The sequence below is a fragment of the Gasterosteus aculeatus genome, chromosome 11, assembly GCF_964276395.1.
Source record: "Gasterosteus aculeatus chromosome 11, fGasAcu3.hap1.1, whole genome shotgun sequence".
NCBI lineage: Eukaryota > Metazoa > Chordata > Actinopteri > Perciformes > Gasterosteidae > Gasterosteus > Gasterosteus aculeatus.
In genome coordinates this window covers 9,507,517-9,523,088 of record NC_135699.1, presented here as the reverse complement: position 1 = coordinate 9,523,088, position 15,572 = coordinate 9,507,517, and the positions used below count along the sequence as shown (strand labels likewise).

The 15,572-nt window shown below is 42.2% G+C and overlaps 1 protein-coding gene across 1 annotated transcript; it reads left to right on the top strand.

Moving 5' to 3' along the window:
- Nucleotides 1-60: 60 nt before the first annotated feature.
- On the top strand, nucleotides 61-15,173 carry lmx1al (LIM homeobox transcription factor 1, alpha-like). The gene is made up of 9 exons (XM_040189865.2): nucleotides 61-453; nucleotides 2,050-2,138; nucleotides 2,893-3,082; nucleotides 11,734-11,966; nucleotides 12,280-12,443; nucleotides 12,606-12,683; nucleotides 12,770-12,890; nucleotides 12,983-13,138; nucleotides 13,542-15,173. Exons 1-9 carry the CDS (start codon nucleotides 410-412, stop codon nucleotides 13,697-13,699), a joined length of 1,233 nt encoding a protein of 410 aa, XP_040045799.1. The 5' UTR covers nucleotides 61-409; the 3' UTR covers nucleotides 13,700-15,173.
- Nucleotides 15,174-15,572: the final 399 nt, after the last annotated feature.

Here is a 15,572-nt window from a genome sequence, read left to right as displayed (position 1 = left end):
AACGTCTCATTGGGCATCAAATGCGCCATTTAAAGGTCTCCGTCTAACCTTGAAATACAAATGCAAAACATCATCCTTGTCCGAGGTGTCAATGGGCTCATCGTTCATCTTCCCTCATCATCTCCCGCACCTTCTCCCCCTCCCTCCCCTCCTCCCCCCTCCTCCCTCCCTCCCGCCCTCCCTGCTTGTCCATCTCCTCCCTCTGCGCCTTTTTACGCACAAAACAAGTCAGAGCGCACGCACGACCGGCGGGGAGAACGGCAGAGACAATAGACAACAGTTTTGGGTCATCATGGTATTTGGATTTGTACCCGTATATTAACACGCGCGCCGGACTGTGACATACAGGTGAACGATCAGTGAACGCGTCTCTCCATCCGCCGGCACAAAGTTTCTCCAGGTTTTTTTAATGTTGCCAACCGAGATTTCAGGAGGAGTGTGTTTCACCTCAAGGTAGGACTCCGTTACTCAGGAACAGGTTGTCGGCGAAGGCTCCTGGTTTCCAAAAAAAAGGTTGATGCTCGAATTGATGTGTGTATGTTTTTTTTTTCAGCAGCAACGTTGGTGGGGATCCAAAATCTTTTTTTAACGGCTTATTGGTTAAAATAGAAAATACAACGAACGCACAGTGACCTTGTTATCTGATAAATGATCGTTCCTTTGGTTTTGTAAACCAAACAAACAGAGGAGAACCGATCGTATTGGATTTGAGCCGATGCAGCCTCTGAGATTGTCGGATGCTTATCGTGGATAATGTTTCATTCATTTACAGCTGTTTAATCCGTCGTTTTATCCAGTTGTTGAACCGAGATTCTTAACAAGTGCACACTGTGCTGTTTTCTTTTCACGGGACGGGGGTGGTCCTGCTTTTTCAGCAGCTTTTCAAACTAAAAAAAATACAATCTTTACGGGACGCTTTGACATCCATTTTATTGACCGATTTATTGATCTCGCTGGTCCTCATATCATGTGGCAATTATCTTGCCTTTAATAAAAGCTCCACATAACATGCATAAAAGATCATTGCATTTTTTACATTTCAATTGACAAGTCTGTCAATCTCAACACGAAATTATCGATGCATTACACAAATAAGTCAGTAATGCATCAAAAATGCAATTAGGCAAAAGCATCACATCAGATTAGCTTTATTTACATAATTTCTTTTAGTTCATTATTTAATAGTCTCTGCCAATGGGAAAATAGCCCGATGCTCAATATCTTATTCTGTATTTTGTGGATTTTACAGGTGTCCACGCCTCCTAAAAGTCATGGTATAATGATAATTTAGAGTCGTATAATATATATGTATACATTAACAAATATCATAAGAAAAAATATCAACATAATTGAATAGGAATATATTATTTTGCAATAAATAAAGTCCACTAAAATATATAACGGCGTGAGATGGGGCCTCAGCAAACAATCTACATTAAAGTAGGCCTAAGGAAAGTAAAGACCTTTGATTTTCTCAGTGTCCACTTCCAAAAAATCCGTGGTCGTCTTTAAACACCTCTGCTGCAATACTCAATTTGATCACATTCATGATCCATGTACAAATTAGAATACACAACGACGACTAGGAATTACATTGCGGACCGTCGTTTGATAGAAAAAAATATGTTCAAAATTATCCAGGGATTTATAAAAAGGAAATAATATTTAAATAGATATACGTAAGAACGTAGACAACTATTCTGTGGTACTTTCCCAATTTTATTTGCTTTTTAAAACATCTTATTTTGTATTTATTTTAGTTTAATAGGACTTGTGGATTTATATTTAAAGGCATACTTTCACATTTACATAATCAGATGACTACATTTGCTGCTTGGTAACATTATAGAAGACACACATTAAATTCCTGTATTTGTATATTTCTTTAAATCAGCAGGAATGTAAGCCCCGTTTTTAATTTTTTTCAAAATTGTGTGTGTGGCATGCAGCTTAATTTCGGATCTATATTGTGGTAGCTTGTTGCCTTAAAAAATCCTGCATGTATTGCTTTTATCATATAATATGTGTTTTGATTTTGATTTTCTGCAGCGATCACACTGAGGGAAGAAGAGAAGGGATGAAAACAGAGGAAAGCCCGCAGCCCTGTCAGCAGCAGCCTCCGTCCTCAACGCCCTTTGGTACGTTTTAAGACAATTGGATGCACGAGGCCCAAACGAAATACAATCGCATCACATATTTTCAGGATAAACAAATATTATCGAATTTATTATCAAAAACAAATGTTACGAGAACTACGAGGAAAATATCCTATCAAGCTCACTGTATGTGAATCCCTGTTGGATTGTGTTGACAAAAATCCCTATTGATTACCTGAACATGGACAAACTTAATATTGACGACATATTATAGAGAAATAATAACAACATTTATAATGTGTTTTTATACGCCTCTCAATACACACATATACACACACAGTGTAATGAAGTTTGTATTTCATATGAACAATTTGCAACTCCATGAAAAATGCAAATAATAATAAATAATAATAAATCCATTCAATAAAGACATGTAGGCTTAGTGATACGTTAAATGAAGGCTTTACGGACATATTAAAACTCATTATATATTCATATAAACTCATATAAACTATATTATATGAGTAGCTTCGAAGTGGCTGTTTTTTCCCCCAACTTTTCATATAGTCAGCAGACTAGTCACATGACGGGTGGGGGAGATAATATCTAACCTAGCCAAATAATGCCAGTGTCTTTCTATCCAAAAACCACCGAGTGTGACGGCATGATTCTAACGCGTTTTACAGGCAGTCCGGGGGGAAATGGGGGGGGGGGGGCTTGAAATCATAACCCCAGTCTTCTTAACAGTCAACCCTGCCTCTATCTCTCTATCCGCGCGCTGAAATGACCCCTCCAGGTCAGGAGTATAGGGGAGGGGGAGAAATGTGCGCGGCCTGCGAGTCTCCCATCGCCGACCGCTTCCTGCTGCGCGTGAACGAGCGCTCCTGGCACGAGACCTGCGTCAAGTGCGCCGTGTGTTTGAGCGCGCTCACCGGAACCTGTTACTGCAGGGACCGCCTGCTGTACTGCAAGCACGACTACGAAAAGTAAGACACACACACACACACACCCACACACACACACACACACCTACCTGCACACACGCACGCACGCACATTGACGCTTAGGGTTCGTTAAACCAAATTAGGAAAAATGACAAAATCCATTATATGCAGTGGTACATTCTACCAGCTGAACAGTTGTTCCTCACCAAACAAGTAATTATGAAGGCGTGAAGCAAGTTAAAGGGTTTCTGCACTTGTAGAATGCCCTTTGTTATATGAACATTAACAACAAGTTAATAAGTTTTATACTTGAGGTGGGAATTATGAAGTAGGCTTTGTGAGGGTTCTGCTGAGGATTGTTTAGTAAAACACAGTGTTTCATCAAAGTGAAAGTTCTGTAACAGATTGATGTCAATTATGTTGACAGACAGTGTTCAAAAAGGTTTAATCCTATTTTGTAATTCATAGAGAAACTTGTGATTCACAATTTCCCAACTACTAAAATGAGTAGAAATTCATATGTTTTGCAGGTCACTTTTTTGTCTTAGAACGGATGATCTAGATTAATGTGACAAATCACATATTTATGCCATTTTCTCATGCGCTATGTAGTAGTATAATGTGTGTGTGCGCTTTTTGTTTTTGTCGTTTGGCGTGTCAGTGGGTGTGTGCCTGCAGTGGGAGCTCCGGGGGTATAGACAGCTGAAGGACGAGCCATGAAACTTGTTATCGTTGTTTTGAAAAGTGTCAGACGGCATCCAGCAGCACAGACTCTCCCACTGTACCTGACATCTGGAGGAGAGAAAGACAGAGAGAGTGATAGAGACAGAGAGGAATGGGAGAACCGGCTGATGAAAGTCCCATTGTGTGACGTTCATCTGGAAAAATGAATGTGAAACGTTGAGGAAATAGCTCATGAACGTTTTTAATTTTCAGTGATGGAATGAAAAAGCGTATTTGCTCGTCTGGCGTAATGACTGTAATTGTAGATCCAGATGAATAGTCTGGCATGCATTCGCCGTGCTGTTGATGTAGTCCCACATACATTGCATACGGATCGTTGTGTGAGTCTGTTGTGTGAGTCGGTGCCAGACTTGGCACACAGTACAGTCTGTGACCTTCAGCGGATCCGCAACAATGTCTCCTTGTTTTCCCTGCAGTCCGTCCATCAGCGCCTTACACTTCTAAACAGCACCCGCACCCCCCATCTAGAGCAGGTGTGTGCATTGTTACAGTTAATAAATGTCCAAGAATTCAGTGTGCATACAAAATAGGGTAATTTATGATTTGATGGTTATTTTAACCCTCTAGTTTTTTTGGTTTGTTTTCATTTTAGCACGATCTGGTTGAAAGAAGCAAAAGCAGGTCCACTGCGTGGTCAAATATACTCTTAAGGGTTGATTAAACATGCACATGCATGGTAACATGACATCTTGCAGGCGTTTCTTGCTCAGACTGGGCTATTTTCCATCTCACCCTTAGTATCTCTAGCTTGTCCAAATATTCTTTAATTTATCCTCTGCTTTGATTACATCACCCGCCCAGCACACAGGCAGAACTCTTCTCCCCGACTCTCCATCTACTTAGAACCCACACTGTGCATTTGCTCGCATTTGCTTCTTTTCAGAAGACCAGCTAGAAATGTGTTTGCAGGGAGATATTTTTGCATTCAGGTGCATTTTTCGATTCAGGTGAGGTTGAACAAATAAATGTGTGTAAACGTCTAGCTATTCGGATGAGAAGAAAAATCTAATTTTGAAATGTGACCCATCCCCCACCTTGATTTCCTCTGGACTAAACTGCCTTCGAGGCAAAAGTTCATTCAACGTTTGCATGTTTAGTGTGTTCAAAGGACACTTTGCTCTACTTCATAATTATTCTGAATAAATTGACTCCAATGCTTAACATCATGGTTTCAACATAGCATTACACTTTTTGAGGATGATCCAAATATTGAAGCACATATAACTATAAAATAATAAAGGTTCAGCTGTGAGTTAAATTAAAGTTCAGTTCAGTTCTTGAAACCACTTGTGATGAATAAGTGCTAACTCTGCCGCTGCTATCCTCGTGATAAACCAGGAGGTATGCCTTCAATCTGTTATGGAAATGAGGGGATTAAGACTCAATAAACTCAAGTGCATCTTGTGGATTTTTCTAGTGCATTTGTTTTTGTTTTGAAACCTGAAGAACCATCCTGTCATGGACCAGATGTTGAGGCTTTTTGAATCATTTTGCGGCTAAATCATTGTTGAAAAGGAAAAAAAATATGATTATTATGAGTAGCATCTTTCTTCCTAAATGAGCCATAGCATTAGGCGTAATGTATATAATTCCATTGACTATATAGTATAATCATATCTACTTTGACCACAAAGTCAATGATGATTTCACTTGAAAATAAGACCATGAACGCCGATTAGACGTCTGATCGTCTCGGTGGTACCTTGCAAACACCTCGTCACAGTCGTTGTCTTTTAGACATCGGCTCGACATCATGCTTCCTTGCCAACTAGAGCAGTAGAAGGCCGGTGTTCCCTGGTCAATAGCGCTGCGCCCAGACAGAATGGAGGGTGTAAACTGGCCTGCAAGCTCCCTTGTAAGCCCCATAAAGGCCTCTTCGGGCCCCTGCGAAAAAACAGGTCACCAGGGTGGATATTCACAAACCCTTGGGTTTAATACCTCTCTCTGTGGGGAGGAGGGCACCGAGACGACATCTAGGTCTATGATCCCCGACTTTGCAGACAGACTGAGGGAGACCCCGCCGCCACAGTTATGGGATCTCCATATAGGCCGACCAAGAAGCTGCATGTTGAGTCTGCCGCTGACGGCCTGACAGAGTATCCTCTCAAGTTGCTGTGCATTTATTTGAGTCGTGGCTTCCAAACACAGACTTAAGGATAGAAAAAGCATCTTCTTGTCCCGCTCTCTCTCCTCCAAACCCCCATCCCCGCTCCGCTCCCTGTCTCTCTATCCGCTACCTCGTTCATCACTGTCTGCTTGGTAATAATATTTCTCTATTCCAAACCTCATTTCCTTCTCGTTGAGATTGATGGCAGCGATGACACCAAACAGTTTATCTCCCCGTTTATCCCTTGTTTTCTCTTAATCGCCTCCCCTCCCTCAGCGCCTCTTTGTGTCTCGGGAAAGGAACGGGAGGAGGGGCCGAGGAGGCTGATTGGGCGCGTTGCTAATTACCCGGCGTTCTGCGGCTGCCCTGCGATGACAGGCCTGACATGAGACTGCAGGGGAATACTGTTACAGAGAATTATGAAATGACAATTCAGCTACAACCTTAACTCTGGTTAAAGAGTCAATGCCTCGTTAGTGAGCTACTTTCAAAACATGAATTCCAAATATATGGAAAGTGTCTCATCGTAATAAAAGGTCAGTTCAACAAAGGGAAAACAATAAAAACATACATCCCTTATTGTAGTCATTTCCTATAATAACAATACATTTAGTGTAGCCATGTTGTAGGAGTAGAACCACTAAATTATTGGGTGTCCACAATTACAATTAAAAATGCCATTGCATGTTTAGGTTAAAGTTATGGGTTAAAAAACTGAACAAATGAACCTGAAACAATCTGCACTGCTAGAAACCATTTGAGGCAAGTGAGAAAATATTAGTTTTTGCTGCAGGGGAAAAGGAAGTTTGTGGTTGACTGGCTGACAGAACTCTACTGTATGTAGTATGAATCCCATTGAGAAGCTACACATGATACATGCATGCGATTCTGATGTGTTCAAACACCCCCTACTTACCCCCCCCCCCCCCCCCCCCCCCCCCACTTACACCGGCCAAAGCCGCAGCTCAACAGTTGATGATGTGTGCAGTGCCAGAACAAGGAAAACAGTGAGGGGGAGTTTCATTTCGGGATGTTGTGTGCTATTGCAGAACAAGAAGATTTTATTGTAGAAATGAAAGAACATCGGGGAGAAATATTGATGGTGGAGAAGGATGGAGGATGGAGTGAAGAAGGTAAAGGCAAGGCGTCGCAGATTTTTTAAGAAGAGATTCGGCATCAGATTTTCGCCTGGGTGCGTGTATGTGAGGTGGGGGTGATATTGCTACTGTTTTTTTGCATAATGTGAGATGAGACCCCATCATCTTTCCTCCCCCACAACAATTTCATAACAGACAGCTAATAAATGTTTCATGGCAGAACAAGCTGCTCGCCTTGGCTTTATTAAATCTGAGATAATAAAAGCAGAGAGGGAGAGAGACAGAGAATAGGGGGTCGCACCGGAGAGGGAGAGATAGGAAGATCGGCGCAGACTTTTCTCAAATCGAGCGGCTGTATCTCCTGTTTCTGGGGCAACGGGTCCCGCTGTCCCCCGCCAGCCCCTCCCCGCTGCTTCCCACTCCGCCAGAGACAGACAGGAAATGAGAAACGGGCAGACAGGATATTGCGTTCTGGTGGCCTGGGGATTAACTGTTTTATCTAAACTAACACACGTACACACACGCCCACTCACACACACACACACACACACACACACACACACACACACACACACACACACACACACATCCACAGCCTCGCACATAGCGTTCATTCTTAGCATCAGGTGTAGCTCGCGCACACACCCAGAGGCACAGATCATGCAGACTTTGCACGTCATGCGGGTTTTCAGTTGTTACTTTACACAAGTACATTATATTAGGTCTTGCATATTACAGGCGTCAGTGCTGCTCTCGTGTAGAGCTCCTCTTATTACCAGTGTGAATGGTTTATAGTCAGAGTTATGACACGTGAACCGTATGACTGTGAGATCGGCTGAGAGTTTCTGCAGATTGGCTCTAAATGTGTAATTTTGTACTCTGCCGAACATCATGGTCGACTATTACATAGCTTTTACAAATTTTAAGGAGAGCAAGAAGTAGAACTAGTTACTTTATTGATCGAAGGAGGGATGTGGTGCAGACATGACAGCATCTGTCAGTGTTTTATTGATGTTTTTACCAAGGGACCTTATCTGTGTTTACACAAACTGTTCATACTTGTGTTTATGTGCATGTGACCATATGTATACCAATGTGTGTGTGTATGTGTGAGACTGTACTGCATATAGATATATATTTATATACACGTGTGCATTTGTGTGAGTGAGCGTGAGTGAGTGGTGGCAGGGGTAGCGAGTATCGTGGGGAATGCTGGGAGATTTTAATAACACAGAAGCAGTGCAGGGAGATTTAATAAAAGGAGATGATGTGATTACTGAACCCTGGCTCTGAGCCATTTTGCTTCACAGAGCAATATCCGCCAAAAGTGCCCACACACACATCCACAGACACACATCCACACAAACACAAACACACACACACACACACACCCTTACACACATTGAAGAAATGGATACTAAACATAATACAACTTAAAAGTAAGATTGTTGCATATAATTTGTTCTTTTTGCATTCCTCGCATGAATCCTTGGGTGTACTTTCACTTTTAAGGGAATGCATAAGCAGCCATTTGCATGACACACTTGGTCATTCTGAGCATATTGTGTCACAATCACGAGCTGGTAAATGAATACTTTGTTTTTGGACCGATATGCTGCAAGTGAGTCATAATGGTAGATCTTTGGAGAAGCCTTAATATTCCCAGGTTCTTCTGGACTGGCTTGCTTACAACTGCTCCAAACCTGCGGTTAGTTTACACAGACCTGTACCTATATAAATATTCATCTATTATGACAGCAAGCACAACAACTGTAATCGCTCTAAGACATATACATATTTATGGAATGATTGTGTTGTGGTCCTCACAATGTTGTGCTTGTCAGAGCTCACAGGCAAAACAATGCCACATGACACAGCTTAGGGAGAGGATGAGGATTCTGTTATTCTGTTTGCATGTCTAGGATCTACAATGAAGCAAGGAGGAAAGGCCTGATTATAACAACCCCATCTACTCACATCACCTTTTTCCGCCTCTACTTGATCTCATAATCTGTGAGATTGTAATTAGTTGTGCCTCCTAACCCCTTAAAAATGCATGGCGCCAGACATAAAGGTGCCCGCAGCCAAAGTTCTTGAGGTTTTGTACGTCACAAGCTCACAAGCAGAAAGACTTCTTTTTGCACTTATTCTTCTCCTCTTTTTAATTATGTACATATCATGAATATTACACACACCACTTCATTAAAGGAAATCCTGCTAAATCCAAAGCAAAGTCCTCTTCCAAATATCTTTTCTGATAGATTTGTTCACAGCTGGTCTTAACCACACCTCAGCTGTTTAAATTCGAATTTTAATTTCCACTTTTTTTGTGGCGGATATTGAAATTCAAGAAAAAAACTCACTGTAGTATCATTGTCATGCAAATATTCTTTTTTCTATTCATTCTTATGCAAAATATGACTGCTATATTAATGATATTCACACTTTTTGTTTTTACTGTAGTTCCATAATATAATAAAACGGAGTTGTCTTAAACCATTTTTGGGGTAGTTTACACCTTGCGTGTATTCTCCTGTAATCACAAAATCGAATCAAAAACATGCATGTTTGTTTTTGCTAAAAGAAAAAAGAGATAACAGAGAATATGTCATTACACTTATACATTTATTTTAATAAAATCCTTGAAAAGAAGGTTTAATGAATGTGCAAAAACAACATTCACACACACATGCGCATTGACATAACTCTGCTCAAAACAGCAAAAACGAGAGTTCGTATGAATGGAACCTAAATTTACTTATTTCATGAGGCTTTTGAATCGTCACGTGATGCGAGTGATTCATTGGAAGCTGCACCCTGGTCCGGGCCAGTGTGAATGATACTTCTATTAGAGGGATTAGACTGATCTACTTACAGACCCCCCTCTGTGGCAGTTGCCCCAAGTAGCCTTCATTTGCCATGTTGAGTAAATTCCTCCCGTGCTGTGTACACCCCGATTAGGGAGTGTGGGATTTAGCCACCAACATCATCAGTCTCATGTCAAGCAATCCTGTGACAATTCAGTTCAGTTGTGTTTTGTTCTCAGTGAAAGGAAGTGTTAAAGTGTCTGTTTGGATGGAGCATTGTGATCTGTACCACACAGCACGATGGCGATAGCCCTCTTTTGTAGAACATACTAGCTGTCAAATATTAAGGTTAATAAGGTCCCTGCAGGTATTTTGCAGTAGAAGCAATTTTTTTAGATGCAACTACTGAACTGCTTCTCACATTCTCTCTCTCTACCTCCTTTAGGTAGAGCTCAGCTGCAGTTAAACACATGGTCCTGTCACAAAAGAGCCATGCAGGGCTGTTTATGGGGACAGTTGTGTTTGTGTTATGATCTCAAACTAGCGACACTGTCATTTGGGGAATTTAGAGAGCGTTCGGCAGATGGATTGGGGAGAGATTAGCCGTAGCAGCTGCGTTTGGGACAGAATCACAGATTAGGAGCTCTAATGTGCAGACCTGGCTCCTTCTTTACGCTCCAGATCTGGGCAGCAACACCTTCCTATCACTCAGCCAGGGACCGTCAACACTTCTGCCTCTGTCTCTTCCTCCCCCCTGCTCACTCCCCTCTCATCCTCCCTTCACTCCAGGTTTGTGCTTTTTCTTTATCAGCGGAGCTTTTCCTTTCCTACACACGGGCTCTGACGACCTGTCAACTCTTGCAGTTACAGAGATATTCCTGTGATCAAGCATATCTGTACTATTCCCTAATAGTGGGTTGCACCATCAGCGTGAACGTGGGTTAGTCCGACTATAGGTATACTGATACTCAGTGGGTGGTTGGGTGCAAATATCTCTGTGCGTGCCCGTGTGTGTGTGTGTGTGTGTGTGTGTGTGTTTGTGTTTGTGTGTGTGGTGGTGAGTGTCTATGTTTGTGTGTGCAAGTGTGTTTTAGTGTGCATAAGTGAGAGGAGAGAGATTAACCCCATGCTATCCCCAATCCCTGGTTATGAGTTTACAGCGTCTGTCTGGCCATCGCACTGTTTAAACAACAATCTAATTAATCCTGTCTTTATTAGTTTCAGTGAACTGGGGAGGCAGGCTGGGAGGGCGTGAGGGAGAACTGGGAATGCTGGCAGAAATAACTGGGGAGGAAGGGGGGAGGAAACTAAGTGCATGCGAGAGCGGGGATTTGAAGGGAATTTACCAGAGACTAAGGGCCTGTGAATGGGAAAGGGGATGTGAAAAGACGGTGTGTCAGGACAGAAATTGAAGGGTTATAACATCTCACAGGAGAAGAAACAGAGGGGAAAGGGGAGGAAAGTGGTCATGGAGAACGGCAATGGACCTGGGAGAAATGCCCACGCGTTAAACTTTATAGAGTTTAAATGAGGTGACGGTGGTGGTTGGATATGGACAGACTGGAGTTTACCTCATCAAACAGAATCTCACATTTAAGGATTTGAGGAGGAAAGACTCTCATGAGGCAGCTATTATCATAAGCTAACTACTGCCACCTGCTGTAACGGGGGAGAAAATAACATACAATGTAAATATGCCGACTACTGTAATTCCTCTCAGCAGATGTTCACCTTGTTGCTCTGTGAATTGGGTAATGCTCGTAGGACCTTTAATTAAGAGACAAGGCTAATCTTCAATGTAATTGTGTTGGAGCTCCTTGACTGTGGCAGTATCTTTAATTACCACACCTTTATTTGCCCGCACACCTTAACTCCGATGAGCCATATTTCACAGTGTATTGTTCATAAAAGCCCACATGTCTTTCTGTGCACCTCCAGGCTGTTTGTAAGAAAGTGCAGCGCATGCCTGCAGGTGATTGGACGCTCAGAGCTGATAATGCGCGTGCTAGGCCAGGTGTACCATCTGGGCTGCTTTACCTGCTGTGAGTGTGAACGCCGGCTGCAAAGAGGTGATGAGTTTGTACTGAAAGAAGGCCAGCTGCTCTGCCGTATGGACTATGAGAAGGAGAGGGAAATGTTGGCTGCTATTAGTCCCACACCAACTGAATCAGGTATAGTAGATTACACGGTTCTACGTACATCTTTTCAGTATCTTTCTTTTACGTTCCTCTGTTATTGACTTAGTGACCACTGAGTCAATGGCGTACAACATGACATCATAAAAGGCCAAAGGGCTGTAAATATGCTAAATATGCTAGATATGAAATGGCATTACCTCTGTTTTAAAATAGGGTTTGCTATGTCACCCTTCCTTTTCAGGTGATGTACAACTGTTAGCAGAAGCGATTTGTAATTTGTAAGCAAGATGTAAAACATATCCTGCGGGCTCAACCGACTGTTTTCTTGTTTGCTTACCTTGCTCAGTAAAAAGTGAGGATGAGGACGGTGGGGGAGGATCTGGTGGAGGGAAAGGCGGAGATGAAAGCAAGGAGCACAAGCGTTCAAAACGGCCGCGCACCATCTTGACCACACAACAGCGCCGCGCTTTCAAGGCCTCCTTTGAAGTGTCCGCTAAGCCTTGTCGCAAGGTGGGCGGACCTGCTTGGTTCATCAATAATAATGTGTGCCACAAAAATACTCCCCTGACTGACTATTGCTTTTTCTTAGTTGGTCTGCATATCAATGAATCCCTGTGCTTGATTCTGTAAAGTATTAATAAAAAAAAATACAAGTAAAAATGTCTTCTGCAGGTGAGAGAGACACTGGCGGCTGAGACCGGGCTGACAGTGCGCGTTGTGCAGGTGTGGTTTCAAAACCAGAGAGCCAAGGTTAGACTTCATACTCGTTCTGAGGACGTGTTCCGTCTCGCTCATCATCACAAAGAGAACATTGATACAGTGTTTTTGCGCTTCAGATGAAGAAGATCGCTCGCAGACAGCAGCAGCAGCAGCAGCAGCAGCAGGAACAGGAGCAGCTGGGGGGGACCAGACGAGGACCAAGTCGAGGAGGGCGCCAGAGCAACGACGACAGCGAGGGTAAGAGCTTTAAAGGGCTAGCGCGCGATGGAGGAGGATAGAAGAGCAACATATGACGTTGTGTAACCAAAGGGACTCTCATCTCTACACAGATGGCTCTAGTACCCACGGCATGGATGGGATGCTGGGATATCCATCTCTGCCACGGCAGCAGCTACTTGCTCTGGACCCCAACATCTACGGCGGAGAACCATTTCGACACGGGCTCACGCCGCCTCAGCTGAGCAACGAGCAGCTCCACTCTTATGGTGAGACAGCAGCTGTTGCAAATACAAAATGAACTCAGAATGCAAATGTTTCTTATTTATTTCATTCCTCACATGTCTGATGTGGGCGAGGGGCCATTAAGCCATCTTTGTTTCTATTGTGACATTGTGTGTTAGTCTTCTTACAAATCAGTTTAATGGAGTCTTATAGTAAAACAGTTGCACTGCCCAATATTTTATTTTCTTATCGTTCGCCTGGAGTATGTGCCATAGCGGGACAAAAATGTAATATTTGGACTAAAAGGTGTCGCATCATGTTGCATGAGCAATTGGGAGGATGTTTGAAAGAGTTGTTTTGATAGTATTTTCATACTTTCTGTGTTTTCTGGTGGTAATTAAATACCGTTCCACTTCAGTTGCGCACACTTTTTTTTTTTTACCACAGACTCGGAGACGGTGTTCCATGACCTGGACAGCGATGGAAGCCTCGGTCACCTTGGAGACTGCCTCTTGGCAACGGGGGACGGCAGTCTGCTGGCAGGGCGAGTGGGAAACCCCATTGACCGCCTCTACTCAATGCAGAACTCCTACTTCACCTCCTGACCCTTATAAACTCTCGCCCTTCCCACTCCTGTTTCACCTTTCACCTCCGAGATGCAGCTAATGGAGTCCGTCCATCAACATGCCCGTGGGACCGCTCTCCTTGATGCAGCCCTTCTGAGCTTTTATCATAGGCTAAAATCATCACAGAGCCATACATTGTCATAACAACACTTTGCAGCATATTAGTTATATATTCCAACTGTCTTCAACCGTTTTCTTGGTGAGAATCACATGCTGGAAATACAAACACTGTAAATGCCCAAAATATGTAAAAAGAACTTCAATTTCTTCTGTTGTATTCATGTAATGTAACACGTTTCATGGCACTTTCTGACAACAAAAAAAGACACCTATCAAACATATTTATGTGTATATTATGGTTTTCATATGATAATTGGAAATTTAAGTGGAATTTATCAATGAAGGTACGTTCAACGACTCTCGGCAGGCCTTGTGAGCAGCCGAGAGTCAAAGTTAGTTTATTGCTTAACTATTTTTTTTAACACGACTGATGATTAGTGTGTGGGAGACTGCAGCATATACAATACTGTATATGGATTGGAGTACAATTTTGCTCTCAGGTTAGTGTGTATGTGTATGAGACCTGAGCTCTAACTCAGGATATTGAGCTGGATAGAAGTACAATTTAACTTGCCCAGTGACTTTAAGAAGGCTGACTGCAAAGAGGAAGAAACTCTCCATGTAAAGTGGTAACTTAAAACTGCATTCTTAGTTTTTGATAATGCATGACAGGTTTAATATGAACCAAAAAAATAATAATCACATCTTTTTTTAACATTTAAACACTACAGGGTTATTTGCGTAGCCTTATGCGGAAACAGGGTTGTATAAGTGATTTGTTATTTTGCTTTCCATTCTCTTTTCAAATGTAATCAGATAGAAACAGTGCCGTAAATGACAACCAATAGATCTATCATGCCTAAAAACACTGGGCACATGATAATGTGCTCTCAAATGTAAATGTGAGTATGACTGTGTTACAATTAACTGTTGTATTCAATTTCTGTAAAAACTTCTTTCTCAAACATCTCAAATTAGATGTTGTTAGGTAGATATTTTGTACCTTTTTCTGTGATAATCAGCAAATATTTAAATTGTAGCATGATATTTATGTGTCACAAAGTAGGTCTAAAGAAATAGCCTCCAAACGGAAACTGGAAAGCAAGTGCAGAGAACCAGAATCCGACTCAATGTGGTGCAGAATAAAATAGGATTAGGATGATACTTGTTTAAATTAGGTGCCAGTGATCGGCTTCAGCTTGTCACATTCTTTTATGACATGTTGGACTCTGATCTCTGACTCATGGTATTTTTACAGTGATATTTTTGTAAATGTAACTTATTTGTGCGGTATTAGGCGAATTCCTATCTTACCTTTTTAGTTCAGTGACTGCCAGGTGATGTGCTTTGAATGTAATATTGCCGTATCTTCAATACAATCTGCGGTTTCATATTTGAAGTGCGATGGCCTTATTTCCCTAAATATTATAAGTGATGATGCACTGATGACTTTCTCTGCTGGTCAAAACATCAGCTATTACACTTGAATAGAAATTAATTTGCTTCCCCTCCCTTTCAAGCTTTAATAATTGAACCAGAAAAGTTCTGTTCTGCTCAGTGGTCACAGGGCTCATAACTCAATACCCTCCCTCCGTATCTCTCAGTAGTCCCGCTGATTAGAAGTGGACAGCCTCCTACTTCACCTTCCTTCCCAGACTCCCTATTTCTCAGTCATTGAGTAGTCAGGAGAGTTTGTGTGGGAGCGGTACATTCCAGTTTAATATTTGACTCTGACTCAGAGGGCAATGGTGGGAGGGTCGGACATTACAGACAGAAAAAAAAAACCAGAGGA

What these genes read in the sequence shown, in the direction of transcription:
- lmx1al (XM_040189865.2), top strand. Translation starts at nt 410, where the DNA reads ATGTTGCCAACCGAGATTTCAGGAGGAGTGTGTTTCACCTCAAG. An exon ending in TGCAAGCACGACTACGAAAA is followed by an intron (nt 3,083 to 11,733) that starts GTAAGACACACA and finishes GTGCACCTCCAG; the next exon opens with GCTGTTTGTAAGAAAGTGCA. An exon ending in TTCAAAACCAGAGAGCCAAG is followed by an intron (nt 12,684 to 12,769) that starts GTTAGACTTCAT and finishes TTTGCGCTTCAG; the next exon opens with ATGAAGAAGATCGCTCGCAG.